This window comes from Peromyscus californicus, unplaced genomic scaffold (genome assembly GCF_007827085.1).
Source record: "Peromyscus californicus insignis strain IS unplaced genomic scaffold, ASM782708v3 Scaffold_14__1_contigs__length_90479793_seg_2, whole genome shotgun sequence".
Lineage (NCBI taxonomy): Eukaryota > Metazoa > Chordata > Mammalia > Rodentia > Cricetidae > Peromyscus > Peromyscus californicus.
The window spans coordinates 26,046,367-26,070,573 of record NW_026294436.1 but is presented as its reverse complement, the minus strand read 5'-3'; the positions used below and the strand labels follow the sequence as shown (position 1 = coordinate 26,070,573).

General features: G+C 39.5%; 2 protein-coding genes across 4 annotated transcripts in view; one reads left to right on the top strand and one right to left on the bottom strand.

Annotated features, from left to right (window-relative positions):
- Window positions 1-24,207, top strand: part of Crb1 (crumbs cell polarity complex component 1) — a 185,045-nt gene that overhangs the window by 122,857 nt on the left and 37,981 nt on the right. Inside the window, exons 6-11 of one of the 3 annotated variants that reach the window (XM_052737097.1) lie at window positions 2,794-3,750; window positions 8,089-8,636; window positions 10,271-10,436; window positions 13,519-14,425; window positions 16,461-16,589; window positions 19,845-19,971. In XM_052737097.1, the coding sequence (XP_052593057.1) occupies window positions 2,794-3,750; window positions 8,089-8,636; window positions 10,271-10,436; window positions 13,519-14,425; window positions 16,461-16,589; window positions 19,845-19,971 (2,834 nt within the window). The remainder of the gene's footprint in view (window positions 1-2,793; window positions 3,751-8,088; window positions 8,637-10,270; window positions 10,437-13,518; window positions 14,426-16,460; window positions 16,590-19,844; window positions 19,972-24,207) is intronic. The other 2 variants (XM_052737099.1, XM_052737098.1) reach the window with 2 other exon arrangements.
- LOC128109748 (PHD finger protein 20-like protein 1) overlaps window positions 8,941-24,207 on the bottom strand; it is a 46,037-nt gene continuing 30,770 nt past the window's right edge. Inside the window, exons 3-4 of the mRNA XM_052737100.1 lie at window positions 11,692-11,773; window positions 8,941-9,302 (exon numbers count right to left, since the gene is read on the bottom strand). Coding sequence (XP_052593060.1) covers window positions 9,296-9,302; window positions 11,692-11,773 — 89 coding nt within the window. The 3' untranslated portion in view covers window positions 8,941-9,295. The remainder of the gene's footprint in view (window positions 9,303-11,691; window positions 11,774-24,207) is intronic.

The following is a 24,207-nucleotide window of genomic DNA, read 5'->3' as shown; positions in this document are numbered from 1 at the left end:
ATGGAAAATTTCTTCTAATACAAAAATCAAACTCTTGATGTAGTTAAAATTTCTTTAGAATACTCCTTTATAGTTAATTTTTACTTATCATGTTATATTCATTCTCTGTATCCATAAAACAGATCAACGCCATCCAACTCTATTCTTTCTATTCATAGAGTATTTATTTTATTTTTTTGGGGGGGAGGCAGTTTCGAGACAGGGTTTCTTTGTGTAGCTCTGGAGCCTTTCCTGGAACTCGCTCTGTAGACCAGGCTGGCCTCGAACTCACAGAGATCCTCCTGCCTCTGCCTCCGGAGTGCTGGGATTAAAGGCGTGCGCACCACCTCCCAGCTGTCACAGAGTATTTATAACATGTGCATTCAGAAATGTGTCCAGCACAGTGGGAGACTTTAAGTAAAATTATAGTACTTCACCATTCTCACAGAACTTAAAATATTTTTGAATTAGCAGAGCTTCTGTGAAATCAATCCAAGTAAGGTAAAATATAAGTATGATGGAACCCTCCCAGTCAAGTACCTAAATGTCTGGTACATAAGTGCTGGCGGGCAGTGAAAAATTATCATTTCCTAAATTAGTAAGCATACATAGAAAGTACACTTTAGGTTTCGGATAAGATTTAATCCCTTATAAAATATTTGTTACTTTAGGAAAATCATTAATTAATCATTTAAAAGATTAATTATCAAATGAATCTTTCGTTTTAGGGGTTCTTGGGATTTTCACATATGAGCCAAGTATTAAAGTAAGGCTTAGATGCTGATTAATGAATAAAACACATTTTCTTTCCCTAGCGGAATTTAGAGTCTAATGAGATTCTAGACTAAATACACTGTAATTCTCATATTTACTTTATATTATTATTTCAAGACTTTTCAATTTGTAGGGCAGAACAAGTAACCCACACTTTGTAAATTATCTTTCAGTGACCGAGCACTATTTGAATTTTGTCAGTGAGGGTAAATCTTCTGGTTATTACTTTTTAGTAATGGCCAACATCTATTGGGAACTTGCACAGCAAACAGATTCCCAGTCCTTTACATGACCTAAGTCAGCCTATGAAAATCTTTGTCAAGTAAATGCCATTTTTGTTCCTATTTTGTTGATGAGGAAGGTAAGACTTTCAAAGTGAAGGACTCAATCTGCTGAAGATCACACATTGCCTGGCTGTGCTTTGCACCCAGCACTCTCAAGATGGGAACCTTTGTAGGACAGGTTTGTAATAGAAAGTTAAATATCACGGAGCACAGTGCCTGAGGAAAGAGTCCACATTTGTATCCAGGATCACTGCCAGAAGAAGACTTTTCCTCCTTTTGTTTGTTTTTATAATATTAGTATCATATGTACAAAATAAAAAATGTAGGTATAGGCCTAACTGGGAAAATGTCATACACATATTAGTACCCAGAATGACTGGTAACACATGATTATCAGTTAAGACAGTATCAGATTGGATTTGAAAACATGATTTAGGGTCAGGTTGTAGAAATATTTTAGAACTTTGTCTTTTGACTTCTTAAACATCAATTTCTTCTGCAAAAAGAGTTAAGAAGATGTGCCTTGCAAACCGCAAATGGCTGTGAACAGAAATGCAACCTGAATGAAGGTACTGGGGAAAAAATCATAAAGTGTACAACATATGTCAGTTTGTTTTTGCTCCTTTGCATTTATAGCCACTCCTAAAAACTGTTTGTCCTAGTTTGGTGTTTGCAACTGAAATAAAATACTTAGCAAAAGCAAATTGGCGGAGAAAATGGCTTATTTTGGCTTGTAGATTCTTTTCCATTATTGAGAGAAGTCAGGGCAGGAGCTCAAAGCAGGAACTCAGGCAGAGACCAGCGGGAAAGCTGCTCGCTGGCTTGCTTTTCACGGTTTGCTCAGCCTGCTTCTTCATAGAACCCAGGACCACCTGTCCAGGAATGATACAAGTCACAGTGGCCTGGTCCCTCCCCCATCAATTGTTAATCAAGAAAATGCCCCCACAGACTTGCCTACAGGCCATTCTGATGGAAGCAATTCCTGAAGTGAAATTCCTTCTTCCCAAGTGACCCTAGCTTGTGCCACATTGACAAAAACTAATAAGTACACTGTCACATTCTTGTCGGCTTGACTAAAATAGTTTTAATAATTCTTTTATGGATATTGTTCTACTTTTCTTGAAATCAAGACCAACATTGTGTCAAAGCGAAATAAGAATTATCAGTGGGAACTTGTTGTAGAATAGATGTCTTATTTTGTTTAGGAATGCAGGAAAAAGGGTGGGCCCTTCCATCTGCCTTAGGAGCTTTGCTGTGAGAGATGTCTGTGTCTATAGATCTGGCAGACTTTGGTTCTAGGTGTTACAGGATGATGTAACAAGAAAGCAATCACTGTTTCCAAATAGAAGAGAGGAAAAGAACAGAATAAACAGGGGCAGAGAAAAGCATCCACAAATTCATCATTTTTTAATCTAGGATCATTGCCAAAACCAATTTTCCTCTTTTTGTTTTGTTTTCATGTTAATGCCATATGTATAATTGACAATGGTAGCTTGAGACGATTGCTATAATTGACAAATGTTCTATTCCTAGAAGAATTCTAAGTCTGTCATGACTGCTCTTTTCACAGTATGTGTAGAATAATATAACTGATTTTAATTTTCCTCAAGAATTACGTTTTACTCTATCACACTTATAACCATGAACTTGCTCTGAACTTCTTGATTCTATCTAAAATGAAACTTCTACTAATGATTTGATTCCATATGTCTATGTGAGTATGTATATGCTTTACCTATTGTTTATTATTTAACAGGAATCCACTGTGAAGAAGACATTGATGAATGTCTATCAAACCCTTGCCAAAATGGTGGTACTTGTGAGAACCTGCCTGGAAATTATACCTGCCATTGCCCCTTGGATGACATTTCTAGGACCTTTTATGGAGGAGAAGACTGTTCTCAAGTTCTCCTGGGCTGCACTCATCACCACTGTCTCAATAATGGAAAATGCATCCCTCACTTTGAAAATGGCCAGCATGGATTCACCTGCCAATGTCCTTCTGGCTATGCTGGGTCACTGTGTGGAACTGATACCACACTTTCCTTTGAGGGCAACGGCTTCCTGTGGGTCACTAGTGGCTCACATACAACCAGACAGTCAGATTGTAACATATCCTTGAGGTTTCAGACTGTTCAACTAAACACACTTCTCCTTTTCCGAGGCAACAGGGATATGTCTATGAAGCTGGAATTGCTAAACGGTTGTGTTCACTTATCAATACAAGCCCAGAATCAGTCAAAGGTGCTTCTATATATTTCCCACAACACTAGTGATGGAGAATGGCATTTGGTGGAGGTAACATTTGCGGGAATTATAACCCTTGCCCTAACTGGCAGCTCCTGCAAGGGGAAATGTACCACCAAGACTTCTTTTCCAGTTGAGAATCATCAGTCAATATGTGCTTCTCCGAACTCTTTTTTGGGTGGCCTACCAGTGGGAACAACCAGCAACCGTGTGTCTGTGCTTGACATCTATAATGTGCCGTCCACACCTTCCTTTGTAGGCTGTCTCCAAGATATTAAATTTGATTCGAACCACATCACTCTGGAGAACATTTCGTCTAGCTTGTCACTAAATGTCAAAGCAGGCTGCACGAGAAAGGACTGGTGTGAACGTCAACCTTGTCAAAACAGAGGACACTGCATCAACTTGTGGCAGGGTTATCAGTGTGAATGTGACAGGCCCTATGCAGGCTCCGACTGCCTGAAAGGTGAGAGGAGTGGGGTGCCCAGGCGTGCGGTGCCTCAGAGCAGAGCCATCTCAGAAACACCCAGGCAGCTACCTCCTGTTATGAAACAGAAGGAGCCCTCAGGCCTTACACTGACGCTTGTTCACTAAGAGATAAAAGGAGACAGCAGTGACATGTATTAATTATGAGTTGGTTTCAGAGGACAGCTAAGCTTTACTTGGGCTGAAAAGTATTTAATAATAATAATAATAATAATAATAATAATAATAATAATAAATTACAATAAGCTAATAGTTCCTATCAAAATAGTGTTTCATCTAGTTGGTAAGTTGCTTTTAGATCTTTGCCATTTGTTGTATATCAGAAATGTGTGAAAAACCTTATTTGGACAAGATGTAATGTTTGGGAGAAATGGGAGCTTTAGACACAAAACTTTAGAGGCACATACTGGTGCTGTATGCTGTGCCTGCAAGAGTCTCAATGAATATCCACATACTGGTACTGCATCCTGTGCCTGCAAGAGTCTCAATGAACATCCACTTCCCTGCTTCCTGTCTGGGCAGTTTGTACTTCCTTAGGAATCGCGCTTAAGATTAGCAGGTTGACAATCCATCAGTTCTATTCAAAACCATCTCTTCCAAGATCTTAGGTACAAAACAGAGAGATGTCATCAGTAGAGACAGAAAGAAGACAGGAAATGTATTATCAGTAAAAACTCAGTAGTTAGCATACACAAGTCGATCCTATTCCTCTACCATATCAGTGAGAAGTGTATTTCAACTCCTTTACTTCCAGCACCTCTCCAAAGACTGCCACTGATAGCAATCAATACATATCTGCTCACTTTTATTATTATTATTATCATGCATTGAGAGGCCTGAGAGGGAACTCCAACAGACTGCTTTGAAGTTCGGCTGCAATTTACTCCACCATTTTAGAATAAGTCCAAGTAGGATAGCATCTGGTAAATAGTCTCCTCTGTTTTATATGAAGTAAAATTAGAACCAGCCGCAGCCTATACCCTACCCCATGTTCAATGGCTAAGAATTATTAGAAACTATTCGCAGGTTTACCCCTCACCACAATATTCATTACAATCATGGACCTGTTTGACAATGAGGCATGGCATCTGCTGCCCTATGTAATATTTTAAATGGCATGGCGAGTTGTTTTGTGATTATTTTTAAAGGAGAAAAGGTGAAATTATGCCGAGGAAACGGTCCACTTTTTGAAGAAAAATCTAATTGACCCAAGGCAATATTTTTACTACATATACAAAATAACAAACAGATGCGGACTCATTTTGACTGGCTTCCAGATGCGGTGACCCGTGAGGTTAACACTGACCGTGGGGATGCTGACTGTCCTAAGAAACAGATTCGAGAGATGCCAATCCAGTGGGTTCTGGTTTTCTTTATAGTTTTTTCTAACTTGGAAAATAATGAACTTTTAAAACCAAATTCCTGATTTGGTTACACTTTCCATATTCCCGAAATAGTCTGATTATACCCCTCTGCGCACACTGAGTGTGATTATATCCTCTGTTCTCATACTGTTTGCAACTGTTTAACCCTACTTTGGGCATCAAAAGATTATAGGGCAGGAATTTCATAAAATTCTTCCTTTTTGGAAATTTTTGGGAAAGTTTAAAGCAAAGTTATATTTTTCATATCACCCCTGAATCACCAAGTTAAAATATTTTGTACTACTGGTATCTATGAGCAAATGTTTTCTGTATTTCATTCCTTTCACACATATACACACAAATGCTTAAGAGTAAAAATGAGAACTTAGAGTGTATCTGATATTTTATACATATATTATATATTTGCATATATATATATATATATATATATATATATATATTCAAGATGAGACACACCAAAAATCTAGAGAGCGAGCCACCCAGATAATGATTTTTTAAAATATATTTTATTGTTTTATTTTATGTGTGTATGAGGGGGTCACTTATATACCTCGTTAGGCCAGGTGCCTGCTGAGGTCTGAAGATCCCCTGAAGCAGGAGCTACAGACAGTTTTAAACTATCTGATGTGGATACTGGGGACCAACCTGGGTCCTCTCCAAGGGCAGCAAGTACTCTTCACCATATGAGCCACCCCTCCAGTCCCCAAATAATGATTTGGGAACAGTGTTTACCACTGGCAAACACAATGAAAGAAGAAGACAGACTGGATAGAGGGTTTTCTTGTCTGAGTAACACAAAAGGTATAGAGATTGACAATATCTTGAAGCTGAGATTCCTAAAAATCATTTATGCCCCGTAAGGAGGTTTTGAGAAGGTTTGCATGGGGCCCTGAACTGTCTGATGTGTTGACATCTTATGTATTGTGTTATGTGTCAGAACAGGGGTTCTGGGATATTGTTCTAAAGGCATGTATCACACATCTCTTGCTTCATTTGAAAAGTATCTATTTTTAAAAAGCAACTTGTAGATGTTTACCTTCCTCCATTAGGTTTGATAGGGCTTCATTCAGTAGCTGGATTTCTTATGCAAACCTCTGCTTTGAACCTGCTTCAGAAACAGAGAGTTCTCTGTTCCATCTTGCCCCAAATTTCCAAGCAGTTACTTCGTTCCATTTATCTTGACCGAGATTTACCCAAAGCTGTCATTTTCTCAAACAGTTTTCATTGCGGATGTTCTCACTTAAGGATTAACATCTCTTCTTGGGAATTCCCAAACATTTAAAGAAAAATATTTCACACCCAGCAACCACTCCCATCATCCTACACATGTTACTTGCCTCTAGCGTCTCTGTATGACATGGCCCCGAGACTTCATCGGCTGTTTGCTCCTTTTGCCACACATTTGTGTCTCTCTAAAAAGTGGTACCTAAGTGTGCCTGATGACACCATGATATGGGACCATAACTTTCTTCTTTCTATATAATATGCTGTCATTTGTCATATTAGCATCACATAAACTATGTCGCGCATTGTTTACACGTCGCCTTTTGTTAGTCATTGTCATTTGTGAGGCTACAGAGTCCTCTTTCTTCTATCCTAAGCTGAGTCACATTTAAGTATAAATGCCTTCTATTTACTCTCATTACATTCCATCCTGTAGTCCCATCAATCATTGAAATTCGTCAAATTATTTTTTTCCATCCATACATCTTTAGAACATATTGGAAATGTGTATTAGAATCAAATCTTCCATGCACATAGACAAGTCCTTCCTATGTGGCTTATGGTGTTTCTAAAATCATGTAGCACATCACACACTCCGACTACCTGCTTGTGATTTCTGAAGAATAGGACTACTGGAGAGTCAAGTTTCTAAGGAAAAAAAGAAACCCATCTCTGCATCCTGTCTTTTATTCTGATCCACAAAGTGATGCTGCAGGCATCCTAGGATGACCAGCAGGGGCCCGGCCCCCTGAGCTTGAGGGATTTTTGTGCCTACCCTCAAAACTCAAGGGCTTCAAGAGCCCAATTTTCTTATTAAGCATTTTATCCTATACAAAAGTGCCGCAGTGTGTTCAGAGATGTTAACCTCTTCAAAGAGGTTATTTTATCTGACAGTACCTTTGAAAGCTACCTGTAGTTGCCTGGAGCAGGTGGTGTCCAAATGCAGATTCACAATGCAATGTTCCTATAGGAATCAAGTCAGAGTTCTGAAAATGTAGCCTTTTATGCAGAAGGTCTTCAAACACAGATGGTTGTCTAAGCAAGATTCACTGTGGTTCAGCTAAACTAAAATATGTCTTACTTTCACACAAACTTCAATTGGTGATGATATCTAACCATGATAGGATATGATCTTTTTTTTTTTTTCCTGGTTACAACTGAGATGTGAAAACCCAAAGCAGCAATACCTTTATGAGAGTGCTGTTGTCAAGCTCAGCAATAAATTCTGCATTGCAAATTCAATAGTCAGCTCTCAGCCCTTCTCATACTTGACCTCAGTCAGTGAACACAATTGAACACTTCACCCTCCTAAAATCTCTTTCCCCAACTGCCTTGTCTCTTACTACGTGGGGCGCCTTCCCACAGTTGAGCTTGCTAATCTTACCATTGGCCTCTGTCTTTATACAGAGCAGTAGAACTTCATGACCTGTCTGCTTCAGCATACCTCCACACAGCAGAGAGAACCTGGGCAGTGCCCCACAGAGGTGCATGACGTGCACACACCCACATCTTTCTTTCGTCATGATGAAGCAGTGTCTAATGTTTCCTCAGTTGGATTTTAGAGAGGAGATGGGAATGTTCTTTCGTTGATCATTGCGGAATTGCTGGTTGTGGGTGCCTGCAAAAATCCCACCTTACAACTCTTCTCACATTTGAATGTAAAGATTTTTTTCTTTCTCTCTCTCTCCTTCCCTATTTTGACGTTGAAGAGTACGTAGCAGGCAGATTCGGCCAGGAAGACTCCCCTGGATATGCCATCTTTAATGTTGATGAGAATCATGGACAGAACGTTAGTCTCTCCATGTTTGTCAGAACACGCCACCCATCGGGCTTACTTCTGGCTTTGGAAAACAGTACTTACCCGTATGTCCGTGTCTGGCTAGAGCATGGAAGCCTAGCACTGCAAACTCCAGGCCCTCCCAAGTTAGTACTGAATTTTTTTCTTAGCGATGGAAATGCCCATTTAATATCTTTGAAAATCAAACCAAATGAAATTGAACTATATGAGTCTTCACAAAACCTAGGATTTATTTCTGTTCCTGCATGGACGATTGGAAGAGGAGATGTCATCTTCATTGGTGGCCTACCTGACAGACAAAAGACTGAAGTGTATGGTGGCTTCTTCAAAGGCTGTATTCAAGATGTAAGATTGAACAACCAAAATCTGGAATTCTTCCCCAATTCAACAAGCAATGGATACCGTGATCCAGTTCTTGTCAATGTGACTCAAGGTTGTCCTGAAGATAACATCTGTAAGGTAGGTAGGGTAATGCATATCAACTATACACATAGTGCATACTAAAATTTTATTTATTTATTTATCATAACCTTTCTGTTTTTGTTCTTGGTTTTTGAGACACAGAACTCACTATGTAATCCAGGATGGACTTGAATTCACAGCCTCTCTTCCTCACTTTCCCATATGTGGGTGGGGATTACAGGTGTATGCCACCACACCCCACTGAACCATTTTATATGAATAAAATGCTGATCACCCACCTGTCATGGAATAGTTTACATCTACATATCTCAGGAAAGATTGGTAGAATTGTAACAAACCATGAAAATGTGACATTGATTTTTATTGACATCATGAATCTGTCACAGCCAACATAACTTCAGTCACATGCTTCTCCTGCTCCCCAAAATAATCAACTTCCCTAAGAATAATAGTATTTTAAGCTACAAAGTCTTAATGGTGTTCTATAGGTTTAGCCAAACCAATTCATTTTAGAAGATTCCTCTAAATTTGATGCCAATGTCCAGCTTCTTCCATTAAGTCAACCAGAAAGTTCAGTTTCCCTTTGGTAGTTGTTTTTGAAATCCTTTGACATATGATTTCTCAGAGCCAGTGCTTTGCTTCAAATACTTTTCATGTCTTCTAAATAGCTTCAAATACGTGAGATGGTTAGCTCTTCATGACCTTTTGGAGGAAAAGAAGGAAACACACTGACATGACTTGATCATCCATGAGCCCCAGTAATTACTGTATACGAGACTCAGTTCTAATATACATGAATGAACTATTGTAATACTCTAGCAATATTTTTCTCATAGTTGAAATGATGTCACATAAATTAATCCATTTAGTTATGTCAAAAGACTACTATATGAAAGGAACATTTGTATATTTATAGATGAAGAAATTAAGGTTTATAAAAACTACATAATGTTCTGGGTGGTAGCTCAGTGGTAGAGTACATGCTTAGCAAGCTTAAAGACTGTGTTTTATCCTCAGAAGTATAAAGAAAGGAGGGTATATAACCAGGCAAAATCACTTAGTAATAGACCTTGGATAAATGCAGTGCAGGTGCTAAACAAATACTTTAAAAATGTTTTTATTTTGACTACTCTCTGAGTGGCCTTGGGAACTGAACTAACACTGTGTTGCTGATGCAGAAGCAAAGCTAATGGGGAGGGAGGTGTTAAACTGGGACATACCGGATGGAGGACTAGTCCTCTCTATTTCGCCTGGTTATGGGATCTTGGGCAACTAGAGGCACCCAGGCATATTAATCATCCTAACCAGTGATAATAAATGTGTGCAAAGTGCATGTAACTCGTAAATTATGGAGAACATCATTATATTTCAATAATCCTCCTTGTACCATAGATCAGTTTTATAGTATCTCTTTTCCTCTTTCATTCTGTTGTTTCTTTGCCTTTTATCTCTCCCACACCTCTGTCTATTGCTCTTTCCTCTGCTCTTTTAGTAAGCAATTGGAAACGGTAGTAGTCAGCTTTATTCTATATTATTAACAATGTGCAAAGCATCTAAATTGCAAAGATGTAGGGGTATTGGCATTTTAAAGTAACAGATGAGCTCACCTTTAACATTTCCATATTTCATTGCCATTGCTTTTCATCCCTTTGATTTCCTTTTTTTCTCAGTCCAACCCCTGTCATAATGGAGGTGTCTGCTATTCCCTGTGGGATGACTTCTCCTGTTCCTGCCCTACAAATACGACCGGGAAAGCCTGCGAGGAAGTTCAGTGGTGTCAACTCAACCCATGTCCTCCCAGTGCACAGTGCCAGCTGGTCCCTCAAGGGTTTGAATGTAGGTAGCATTCAAAGCTGTCGTCCATCCAGTTTAGTGGGTATATTTCAATTGTCCAAACAAGAGACAGTGAAAAAAAGAATTCAGGTATAGACCTCTTAGAGAAACCTATGTGAGACGTTTAATAAGCCTGGTGTGACCAATATCATGACCGTTGGCCCTAGTTTCTGAGTGAGAAAATGAGCCTTTGCAACAACAAACCCAGCTCTTGGATTATTTAAATCTAATTTGTGAAAAACTAAACAAACAATACCTGCCTTTGCTTTCTCGATACTGAGAAGACACAGTAAACGTGCACACCTGCCTCACTGCCGTCCATTGATTATGCACATGACCAACCTAATCTAAAGCTTCCTCACGTCTAAACCAGGGAAAACAATGCCTACTCTGCATGTTTCTTTGTGTACGCCCTATATGTATCATGACATGATTTAGGTACAGGCCTACTCTTTGTAGTACTGTTCCCCTCCTTGTGAATTGTCTTCTAATCTGAATATCAGTCATGATTTTGAACTAAGCACTATGGTTTATATATTGTCTTTCCCCTTAGGTCAAATAATACACAGTCCATATGTAACCAATGCTCTATGTTCAAATTAAATTTGAATTCTTTCTCATTATTCAGAAACGGTGGTTCTAAAGATATGCTCTAAAGTCTCCTAGGCTCCAGGAGCAACAGCAAAGTGCACTGGGAAGACGAAGCCTGGTTAAAGCAGTCTTGAGACAGCTCATAGTTTACCCTTAGCTCACTTGATCTCCTGGTAGTAGCAAGTTTTAAACAAAGATTTGAAATTTTACAACTCTCTCTAGGGACAAGCATTGTTTATTGAAGCAAAGCTTTCCAAAGCACAGGCAAGATATAAAAGTGTATTGAGCATTTTCCCCAGATCACAAGAGGTGGTTCCACCATCTCCGGCAGACTTGCTAAATAGATTTACAAAGCATGAGAGACAACAAAGAGATAATGAGATTGGATGGCTCATCATTTGCTTAAAAAATACGTAATAAGGTGTTCGTTTATTCCCCCTTCCCTCCCACATTCCTTCCCCAAATCTGGTAAGGAAAAAAATAAAATAAATGAACAGTGAAATCAAATGAGATTTTTTTAAAAAATCTAGTCAAACACTATATTTAAATTATAGTACTTGAATCACTTTGTCTCCTGATGTGATTTTAATCATTGTCTCACTTTCCAAAGTAAGAGGTGATGTATTTCCCCAGATTATTCACTTAATAATGCTCAATGAACACTTACTGAAGGCCAGGCAATAATCTCAGGGAAGGAACTGAGTGAACACTTCTACAGAGAGGACGTCTGATGCCATACAACTCATCCACTAGAACAGAAAGAGTTAAAAAAATGAGTAAAACCCGGTTTCCAATGGCAACAGGAGCTATGAAATAAATCAGTAATAGACCAGAGGAAGGATGCAAGGAAGACCTATTTGAACTTCGATGGCCGAGGGAAGGTGACATTCCAGCAGACATCAGCCCTGAGGAGATCCTGAGCATGGGGAGGGCTGGAGAAAAGATATTCCAGGTTTAAGTTACAGAGAGTATAAAGGGTTTGGGTTGGGACAAGCTCCTTGCTCTTGTGACTGTGGCATGTGACTGAGGAAGAGAATGCTATCAACTGGAAGTAGTGAAGCAGGGGTGAGAGCCCGTAGACTTGGAGCATGCTGTTTAGAATTTCCGTCTTGAACTAAGAAGTGGTTGTTAGAGTCATCTGCAGCAACCACAGAAGTAGGGAAATTCAGAATCACTCTTTCATAGGACCGATGATGGTGGCTGGTACAGAGCCCGGCAAGGAAGGTCCCCAACCGTGTTTTCAGGTCATTGCTCCTGAAAAGGGAGAACAGCAAATTGACCACTGGATTGAATAACGCAGAAGTCATTGTGACCTTGACAGGAGCAATTTCAGTGAAGTGGTGAGGACAAAATCAGAGAAAATGGGAGATGAGAAAATTGGAATGAGTATACAAAGCATGAAGGTAATGCTTTGCTGGTAACAGGAACTGAGAACTGAGAGGGCAATCAGGGAAGTAGTGCTATGGGGTCTTGTGGGCTCTTTTTTTTTAATTTTCAGCAGTCATAGCATATTTGTACTGTAAAGGGGGAAAAAACGACAAAAAGGGAAGGGAAGTATTAGTGCAGGGTAAAAAAATGGGTGCACATAGGGAAATGACTAAAAATAGTGAAAATGAATGGTGCCCAACACGGGACTTGAAAGCCTGACCTCTGGAAGGAATAAGGACAGGGTGTCTGTTGTAATGCTGAAAAGAAGGCTGGCCGGACACTATTAATTAGGTTGACAGGTTTGGTGGAAAGCTGGGGCACTTCCGTTTCTCCTCCTGTCTCAAGGGTGTATATAGGACACTATAAGCAGACATAGGGCTAGATATTTTAAGAGATAGAACCAACTGTGAATTAATGATGCTATAGCAATTTTAATAGATTAATAAATGCAATAAGACCATCAAAAGTGCTATATTTGGTGCAATATGTGAATGTAAAGTGCTATTGTTTTCTATTTTTTCCCAACCACATGAAGTTACATGGTCATAGGTGGCAAGTTGGTACCTGGGCACATAATTGGAGTTTTTTGTGGCATTAAATCAATCCATTATTATGAATGCTCTTGTTAACTGCATGTTGGTGAACTTTATCAGAAGCCAGCGTCCATTGTTAACTAATTAGCATGTCACCGAAACTAAATTCCTGATTTCTATGTGTTTAGTTGTTTATTTTTGAAGTGGATAATCAAAGCTTCCTTTATATAAGCCAATGGAAAACAATAATTGGCATTCCTGAAGATTTTAATTGAAAAAAAAAAGTTATGAGTTGAGTTTTAGTATTACAATGGGCAGGTTTGATATTCTGGCTTTATTTTTTAATGACCAAATTACTCACATTCTGTGAATATGAAGTTCTTCTCTTGTAAAGAAATGACCAAAAAATATATATTAAGCACAACTTGATAGCACCTAGCACAATACATAATGTATCAACCATACAGACATCAGTGGTATGATGATAAATACGATGAATGAAGGTAACAATCAGTTCCATCTTCTCACTTTAGGTATTGCAAATGCTGTTTTCAGTGGATTAAGAAGAGAAATATTGTTCAGAAGCAATGGGAATATTACCAGAGAACTCACCAATATCACATTTGGTTTCAGAACACGTGATACAAATGTAATGATATTGCACGCAGTAAAAGAGCCCGAGTTCCTTAATATTAGCATTCAAGACTCCAGATTATCATTTCAATTGCAAAGTGGCAACAGCTTTTATGTGCTGCATCTGATGAGTTTGCAATTGGTGAATGATGGCACGTGGCACCGAGTGACTTTTTCCATGATAGACCCACTGGCCCAGACCTCCCAGTGGCAGATGGAGGTGGACCACCAAACACCTCTTGTGACCAGCGCAATTGCTACTGGAAGCCTGAATTTTTTGAAGGACAATACAGACATCTATGTGGGTGACCAAGCTATTGACAATATGAAAGGCCTGCGGGGCTGTCTGAGCACAATAGAAATTGGAGGCATATATCTCTCTTATTTTGAAAATCTTCATGGTTTCATTACTAAGCCTCAGGAAGAGCAGTTTCTCAAAGTCTCTACAAATGTGGTCCTTACTGGCTGCTTGCCATTAAATGCCTGCCAGTCCAGCCCCTGCCTGCATGGAGGAAGCTGCCGAGACAGCTATAACTCTTATCAGTGTTCCTGTCTCTTGGGGTGGTCAGGAACACACTGTGAAATCAACATTGATGAATGCCTTTCTAACCCCTGTATCCATGGCAACTGCTCCGATGGAGTTGCCGCCTACCACTGCAGGTGTGAGCCTGGATACACCGGTGTGAACTGTGACGTGGATACCGACAATTGCAAGAGTCATCAGTGTGCAAATGGGGCCACTTGTGTCAGTGAGACTCACGGCTATTCTTGCCTCTGTTTGGGAAATTTTACAGGGAGATTTTGCAGGTGAGCACAAAGTCCATGCAGAGCTCAGTCTTTCGGGGGCTATGCTCTGAATTTTCCTTGTCAAACCAGAAAGATCTCCCCTTAAAATATCTATATGTGCTAAACAAGGTTAGCTTTGAGCACTCCCGTCACAATTTGATCATGTAAAGAGGTGATTATATTGTGGAATATTCTACAACTATGAATAGCAGCTTTTTAACCAGACAGGAAACACAATGTTTATTTTGTATAACTTACAGAGTCATAATACCACTTTAATAAAGAAAATTTAGGGCATACAACAAGACAAAATCAGTTGTTCTAGTGGCCTTTATATAATGCTCAGCATGCCACTGAAAGAATACTCATTGAATTTGCCCATTTTAAATAATAGCACATTTTTTTTTTCTAAAAGTGCAATAGTAGTCTATTGCTCTTGCAACTACCTCACTTTTAGGCTATGCAGAGATAGAAAATAAGTTTTTCCTTCTAAGTCACTTTGCTTCAGTGTTGTTATTGTCTTTACAACTTACACTGCCTTACATTTATTAAATAATTGAGTCATTGTAGGGAGGTGAGAGGGTTGTTATTAACAAATAATATATCCCAGGACTTGGGCAATAATATCTAGAGTGGAGCAGCCTGTAGACATCACTTTATTTCAGGGGTAGACTGTCTTGGCAGCCATTACACACAGCCACACCTATGAGAGGTTGTGTTCATCTTCACAGCACCTATTACTATTCAGAACACATGATAGCAAGGCACAGTGAGAAGTCTAAGTGTTCCGGTTATTTAATAGATGTTACTTCCTGTAAGTCAACAGACTCATTTGTCAATGAGTAGTGTACCCGGTTAAAAGCAAGAGAAATTGGGATCAAAATTATGAGTCTTACACAGTGACAATGGATAAGAAAACATAAATGCCCTCATAACGAGTTCTCTGAAATGTTTTCCCGTCCGACTCATCAACGTCAAGTTTAAAGAATAAAGTTCTCAAGAGTCCTTTCTAATGAACTCTTCAGAGGCTGTTTATGAAGCCAAGGTGTGTATACAGCTGGAGATCTGCATTGCTAATGACCTCTTTTAGAGCTATTGACATTCTAGACACTTTTGAAATGTCCTTATGTTATTTTCTTTTTGAAGTGGAATTGATTAGCTCTCTTGAAAAGACACGCCCTTATACCATCATGCTGCTGGATTTCTCTGTGTTAGCTTCAGTGCACGACAGAACAAGAGCGAAGTTGCTTTCCACTTCCCGAATATTTATTCTGTATCTGATCACACACACACACACACACACACACACACACACACACACACACACACGGCCACAGGACCTGAGCAACACTTTTAAAATCTGTTTAAAATCAGCTCTTTCAAGCCTACAGATTTTTGTCTAGCAGTGTTTTCTTAGCCTTTAACAGTCTGTTCTTCCTTTTATGTGGATTCTTCATCCTGTTCAGCTTTGCTGCTGTACAAGGAGCCACATGCTGAACTCACATGCAGTTACATTGAGTATTATACACAAACCTCCTGGACAGCACTTGGCTTGCACTGTGCAAAGCTATGAATTATGAGAGAGGGAGCAGGCAAGTCTTGGCAGGGCAACTGTAGTTCAGCTCTGAAAGCCAACAGAGAAATCACATGAATGCTTGAGTACCAGCGTGTTCTCCTTGCTTTCCTGGCCTTTATAGAGATGCAATTTTCCTATGGCCTCTGTTGATTTATTGGAAAAGCAGCTGCAGATCTAGCTATGCAAGCTCCTTCCCAGCCCTAAATTTACTGCCACCCCATGCCGTAGATCTTATCTCATGCAGGAACCGCTGTGGAGAATAGAAGATGGATGGCCATGTTGGTTGCAGAAGCCTCCAGCAGGGGCTTTTTGCTGGAGAATGTGGTATTTGTACAATGCAGTGCAATCCAGCATTTATCGTTCCTCCAGCCTCAGTACTTAATTAGCCTAACATTGACTACATATATGAACTTCTCAAAAATTTTTTTTGAATGAAAGGAACAAGATAAACAGCTGTGGCCATGACTTTTATCTCTCTAGACACAGCAGATTGCCCTCGACAGTCTGTGGGAACGAGGAGAGAAATCTCACTTGCTCCAATGGAGGCAACTGTACCGAGGTCCAGGAGGACTGGAAATGTATGTGCCGGCCAGGTTTCACTGGAGAGCGGTGAGTCACACTAGAACTTTATGGACAAAAGTTCTGAGCTAAAGAACAGGGGGATTGCCCAGAGTTCATTTTCTCCTCCAATTTTTCATTTCAGTTCCCACAGGAAAATCTATGTTGAAATATAGGTCCAGACAGAATCAAGCAATAGAACAGAAGAAAAATTACAGTGTAGGTCAAAGTACAGAATATTTTACCAGCCAAGACTTCAAATAGAAAAATATGATTTTTTTAAAATATATAATGTTTTATTATTCTTTCCAATAAGTACTTCTGGATTCATGGAGTCCTCCCCTCCCCCAACTAACTCTATTATATGATTTTAAAATATGGTTACTTTCAAAGTAAAATAAAACGCATTTAAAAGATACCTTATACGATTAACTACACCCTAAAGTATATGTACCCCTTACCCAGGGAACTAACTATTCCTTTCACAGAGAATCCTTTAAACTCTTCACCTGCTCATGGTCTGTCTGCCACTGGAATCAGACTATCTGTGACCAGCTGCAGATGCAAGCCAAGTTGTATATACATTTGGCTGGCTGAAGTGTGGCCAAGGGGAAGAGAGACCATTCTCCTTGCTTTGATCAGATCTCCAAAGAGATCTCCATCCCCCAAACAGATACAAAACATGAGTCTATGGGAACAGGTATTACGTATGCAGATAAAACACAACCATTTGTTTAACACTACTCCATGCACCTTACAATATCATCCCTACTTCTTAGAGCTCTGCAGGTAAGATGGTTTTGTTTTCAGTGTGTGTGTGTGTGTGTGTGTGTGTGTGTGTGTGAAGGTGAATGAAAGGGAATGAAGGTTAAGTGACAGATTGGTGCCGAAATAGATGTGTGCAACAGTGAAGCTGAGCTGCTGTCAAAGCCTGTGCTCCTCTATTGGGAATACTGCCGTGGTTTCCTGAGTAAGTGTTTGCTCAGCACAATTAAAACAAAATACCCAATGTGTTCCTCCATCTCCTAGAGACTAGAATAAGATACAGACAATCTAGATATATCTGTGTGTGAAAGGAAGTAGAGAAGTCACATCCACTTTCCAGTCTGTCACACTATGACATGCAGCTATTAACTCAGCATTCAGTTGACCTCTGGTTTTACATCTTCAAAATATTACAAATATATCTTTGTCCTAAATGTAGATAACTCTTTACTATCTTTAAATGCTGGTTGGTTCCTGGCTTAATATTAGTTCCCATTAACAATACAATGAATAGGATTCATCCAATACCTTGAACTTTTTTTTGCTGTATTTCTATTTCCTCTGATACATACCAATTTTCAAATTCATTCTTGCCATTTAAATTATTAAGATGGGGAAAGGGTTACTAATTTCTATTTCTTTCCTGAGGGGATTTTCATCCTGTTAAACTTCATTGTTGAAAAATTATTTCAAACAGTGAATGTATGTTTAATATATTCCGATTTTGCAAACACATTAAGCACCATTAGTCAATTCAGAAGAGCTTAATGACTTTTCCTTGACTTTCCATCTATTAATTATCATCTTCTTTGTTTGTTTTACTTTGTTTTTCCTTTGGAGATAGGGTCTCATTTTACCTCTGGTTTGTCTAGAGCTTGCTACATAGAACAGGCTCGTCTTACACTTGCTGTCACCCTTCTGTCTGTCTTGTCCCGTTGCTGGGATTTCGGGAATGGGCCACTACATTCAGTCTTATTATTTTCTAATAATAGCTTCACTGGCATTTTTCGTGCATATGAAAGTATCAACTGTTTTTGCTCAAAAAGAAATTGATGAAGAAATGAAAGAGTAGCGGAAGGGAGAACTACAAGTGTTTAGAGAGTCCCCCAAGGCCTAGAGCAGCAAGACCTCCACACAGGGGAGGATATGAAGAAGCTGCTCCGCCTACTTAAGCCTCCAGCTTCATAGTGTCATCCCAGCAGGTTCAGATGATGGATGGTGTGAACGCTGGCCACCCAGGACACAGAGTGCTTGGCAAGCTCCTGAGAGTTGTCAAGTTTGGCTGGGATCTAGTCAGAGAAGCCTCCTTCCAGCCCAGAAGCCAGGGCCATAAAAGGAAAATAGGGCCTCAGCTATGCTTGGTATCCTGCGGATAAGGAGCTGTTTTCCTTGGAACAAGTTGCTGTTTCTGTCACACCAGGGATCTCCCAGCTCCTCTACCTCAGCCCTTGTATTTGAGCCTGGTGAGAAGTCTCTAGCACACATGGAAGTTCTACTTTGGGGGAAGCGGAGATTAAAAACAGTTTACAGTATAAGCTGTTCTGCAGAGATCCTGGGGCTAAGATTTCATGAGTTTCCTAAAGTAATACAAATGCCATTACCACTGCTCTGCCCTGAGGCCTTAGCACAAGATAGATAAAACTACTGAATTAATCCATGGATGTCCAGAACAAGGATTTGTTCACTACACATAACAGTATTCCAAAACCCAAGAAGAACTAATTTGAAAGGACAATAGAAAGATGTGCAACTGTTTTATTCAACCTGATATGAACATTACACCAAAGTATCAACATATCACATACACGTAACACACACACACACACACACACACACACACACACACACACATTTACCACACAAGTGCATGCCATTTCTGTGTTCATAAGTCAGTTTAAAAAAAAATCAAAAGAAAAAAATATTGGAAGAAAAGGAGGCTGGCAATGTCCCAGTACTCAAATACCTTAGTGTGGAGGGTACTTCTTTCAGAAAAGTCAAATGTGAAAGCACTTACTAGAACATTCAGAGTTCTGTGTCACCACTGGAACACAGATTTATTAACAGGTTTCTTACCTTTGCTCGTGTTAAAAAATGGAATTTCAAAGGAAAATAATTCAGTATCTCCCAGAATTAAGCAAGTCGGAGATAGAACCTACAGTCAGGGTTTCCTCTGACCTGTAGATTCCAGGCTGGCAAAGTCACCCTGCCAGTGTCTTCCTAATAAAGCTGGCATTTACAAGGCAGCAAACCCAACAGTGTTCTCAAGGAACAAACAGGGCTTCTAAATATTTGCAGTCATTTTCTTATTCTAATTAACTCAACGTGTGTGTCCATGTCTGTCCATCTCTGTGACTAATTTCCACAAAACTCAAAATGTATTACAGGGCTCTGAAGGAATCTTTGAAATTCTCCGGTATGTATAATTGAGTAGAATTGATGATCACTCTGTGCCATGTTAGGGAGAGAGACAAACCATCGCTCCATCTCACAGCTCACTTATTCACCCAGTCCTGGGCTTCTGCTTTTCCATTCATTCACAAGGTGTGAAGAGGACATCGATGAGTGTGCTTCTGATCCCTGCCTCCATGGAGGCCTGTGCAGGGACTTGGTCAACAGGTTCCAGTGCATCTGTGACGTGGCCTTCGCGGGCGAGCGCTGTGAACTGGACGTAAGCGGCCTTTCCTTTTATGTGTCCCTCTTACTGTGGCAAAACCTCTTTCAGCTCCTGTCCTACCTGGTTCTGCGCATGAATGATGAGCCAGTTGTAGAGTGGGGTGCCCAGGATAATTATTAACACATGCATGAGCATTCCCAAGTGGTAAAACATTGACTTGCAAGAAATGCCCTGTCTCAATGTAGGTCTCCGGGAAACGAGATAGAATACATCTTGAGGATGAAAATGCATTCAAACCTCTTTTAAGCACACCACAATCACTTCAAGTCTTTATAAGATATTTTCCTATGCTACTTTTTTAAATGAAAAGAATGTTCTTAATATAGCCAGAAATATCTCATTACCCCCTGTAGTGAGTCCTAAGGCCCTGTTATCCTTAATGCTTCCGCGTTGAATGGTTTTCACTGTGATTAGAAAACCGTCTCTCTCCACTCCACTTTTGCACGTCCTTCTTTTCCTGTTTACAGTTTACCTCTTTCTAATTCGGTGTGTGCTCTTTGTTCTCATCAGTTATATGTAACATGAAAATTTGATAATATCCATGAACATTTTTAAAATCATGTGTGTCTTTATGAAAAGATATTCAAATGAACTGTGGACAGTTCTTTTCTTCATGAAGAAGAGGGGAGTTTATTTCCAATAATGTGGGGGAAAGATGACCCAGGGTCAGTGCTCACATCATCCCTCCTGAGCATCATTTCTGATTTCAAGGGCCATTCTTTCCATCAGAAAACAGCAGATAGCCCTTTCTCTATCTTTTTCACTTAAAGTTTCCCCTTTTTTTCCATTGCAACTGAAAACTCTCTGTTAGCTACTGATACATTTGTGGGGGTTTTGACTTTTCCGTCAAGTTTTCCCTGTCCGATTATTCATGCTTACTATCTTTGGGTAGGATATATTTCCAAAGGAGATGTTATTAGTGTTCATTGAGGGGGAAACACTTTGACCTGCTGAATAAACTCCTGACACCACTGAAACAGCTGTGGCCCACAAGATGCCCTTCTGTCAATGTGTCTATGTCCTCCGGAGCTGCCCTGGTTTGAAAGCATGAGGGTAACTTCCTTTGCATGCTGTCAATGCTCACTGAGTCATGATGGCTTTAAGGAAGTCCTTTTGCTGTGGAAATACCAAGGGGAATCTATACACACCAGTCAGACAAAGGACAAGATAATGTACTATGAACGTAAATAAACTGTATTCTTTTTCCATTCCTCACTAGTTATAAATTGTATGTAGCAGCCCTCACCCTGTGGCAATCATTTCAAACTCGTAGTGACATTGAGCTCTTTTGTTCAATTCTCATCGTTCTCACATGTAAGTCTTTGTGTCCACACCACAGCTTCAAATAGTCTCTTGCAAAGTAGCACTTTGTGGCCAGGAAGTTAAGGAAACTTTTTCAAAAGTATTTGCATTCCTAAGTATTGCAATAAGTATTAAGTGGATTCTAGTCAAGGACCACATGTAGAGTTTTGTGTTCACTCCCTTCTACACATATCTTCAACTACGTTCTTACAGACCATTCTGGATGTGATCTGTTCCTTACAGAATATATTTAAGGAGGATTTACCCATGATGTCTTTCTCTGTACAGTTCTAATGCTTCTGTTGTCACTGTAATTGTCAATAGCTCTTCTGTTTTTCAACTGTCTTATCATTTGATAGCTTTTTGCTAAATACTCTCTCTATTATCCTTATTTCTCCATAGTTCAAGTATGTTTATGTGACGAAGGATTTTATACATTTTCGCAGAAAAATAAAGTCTTTTCTTCTGCATGTTCTGTTTGTCATTCTCTGATGGCATGTGTCTTTATTTGCTTGGACTGTGGGTTACACAATAAAAGATGCACAAGCAGGCATACTCATATAGACAGACAGACAGACAGACAGACAGACAGACAGACACACACACACACACACACACACACACACACACACACCAGAAACACATATGAGTACTCATCTCTTCATTACTCTTTCCCCATATATACCATTGCAAGTAAACACCATGACAGCGAGGGCCAGATTCCATGGACTCTCCTTGTCAGGCAAGTGACAGCAACCTCACTTGTTCTTACTGTTGACTTACATTGCTTCTATCACAACCTCATTGGTTCTTGCTGTTGTCTTATATAAGCTGGTCTTAGTTTGACCTGGTCATGAGGAAGGATCATCTCACCTAAGGAACAGAAGTTCACTCACTTGATTATTCACACATTCACACATGTTCTTGTAGATCAGATTTCTATGACAGATTGAATAAAAACTCATTTCATTTTGCTGGTGTTTCATCTTTAACATGTACCCCACTGTATTGTGATGGGTGTTGATGGTCTTCTTCCTTTGTTAGTGTGTAAACGGGGAGTGGATTTAACCACCCTCTCTCTGATAAAGAAAAGAGAAGTAGAGAAAACGGGGATTTAGAGAAATGTCATGTCTTGATTTTAAGGAGAAAAGTAAATTCAGGTAGCATTGGTTCAGAAATCTGGGTCGGGATCGTGAGAAGCCATTTTTAAGTACATCATTTTTCCCAATTACTCTTTTTTCAATACTACATCAATAAAAGTCTCTCTCATTCCAATTTTTTCATTAAAAGATCCCTGACATAGAAGTTATTTATCTCAATACTTCAAAATTAAAGGTTTTTCTGGAAGTTGTGCTACATACAATTTGAATTTAATAATTTAGAGAAGAATTCTATTTCAACTGCTAATGTCAATTCCAATACATATGGCTTTATTGCTCTTCACAACCTTTTTTACTTACTCAACAAATGATTTAGTGAATACTTATGATATGACATTCCTTGGCAATTCCTGGGTAAACAACCATGAATTAGACATGATGCTTGCCAACATAAAGCCAAAAGGAACAGAAGGTAGGGAAGGCAGAAAAATCAAGAAGGGCAATTCTTCAGCCAGTGTTGCGATAGAAGTAGGTGCCCACTTTGGAGCCTGTGCAGCAAGGAATTTTTGTTCAAAATTAAAGCTGGCTGTAGAAGGTCAAGAAGACAAGCTTGCTAAATACTACGATGAGATTTGAAGGTAAGTAGGAACCTAGTTGGAAAGGAAAAAATGGGCAGACAATATTCCAGGCAGGAAAAGCTGTAAAGGTTGGACAGTGTGGCTGGAAAGCAGAGGGAGAGCATAGGAAGACTAAGCTGCAGAACCAAGTGGGAGAAAGCTTAGAAGTCAGGAAAAGATGCTGCCTTTTCATCCCAAGAACATTAGGGAGTCTTTGAAATGCTTCAGTATGAAAAGTAACAATTATACTTACACTCTCAAAGATCACTTGAACTTCTACATAGAAATGGATTAAAGGACAGTGAAGAGGCTACCCTAGTAACATGGACCAGTGAAAGGAGATTTTTAAATCAACACCAAATGTAGTACCAAATGCAAACACAGGTCTCCAAGAACAAAGTCCGAAGCTGTCTGACCTAATGATTGTTGGTGACAAAGTGCAGTTCTGTAGGGTGGTTAGTTCAATTATGGTGAAAGCTATTTGAAAGATTGATCCACTGAATAAGTGAATGACTATAAAGTTTTGAAGGACAACTACAATATAATTTGTATGTGCTACTATCTCAGACTTGATTCAATCTGGGCTCAAAATATAAACTTGAGATTCATATTGTAGATATATTGAATTTTACGATTCCATGGATACCTGTGTACAAGCCATTTGTGGTATTTGTCTGCTGCTCTGCAATGTTATTTCTTTAAACTAAAAGCAGTACACCCTTGTCACCTGGGTCCTATGCTGAGCATCTCATCCTGTCACCTTTAGTGTGTTCCGAGGGTTAGAAGCCTGACAGTTCTCATCCACACACCGAGGGAATGGACCAAAGAAGGTATACAAGGAGGCAGAGCACTGGGTCCACCTCAAGAGTTTATCTGCCACGCCCTCACGCACCACTAGTCTCTTCATTCTGAGCTATAGTCTGCATATTTTTTTTCTGTGCACTGATAACCCATTTGTAAAGAAATCACTGGTGGTTTTCTACATTTCAGTTAGCTTTGCAATTTCTATACATTTTCCTTTCTTACAAACCAATCTTTTCTTTTGTCAAGGTTGTAGGTTTTTCACTGTATGACTACTTTTTTTTTTAAATTTATTTTAATTTATTTTGCAATACAATTCAGTTCTACATATCGGTCACGGATTCCCTTGTTCTCCCCCCCTCCCGTCCCCCTCACCTTCCCCCCAACGCCCCCCCCCCCATTCCCATCTC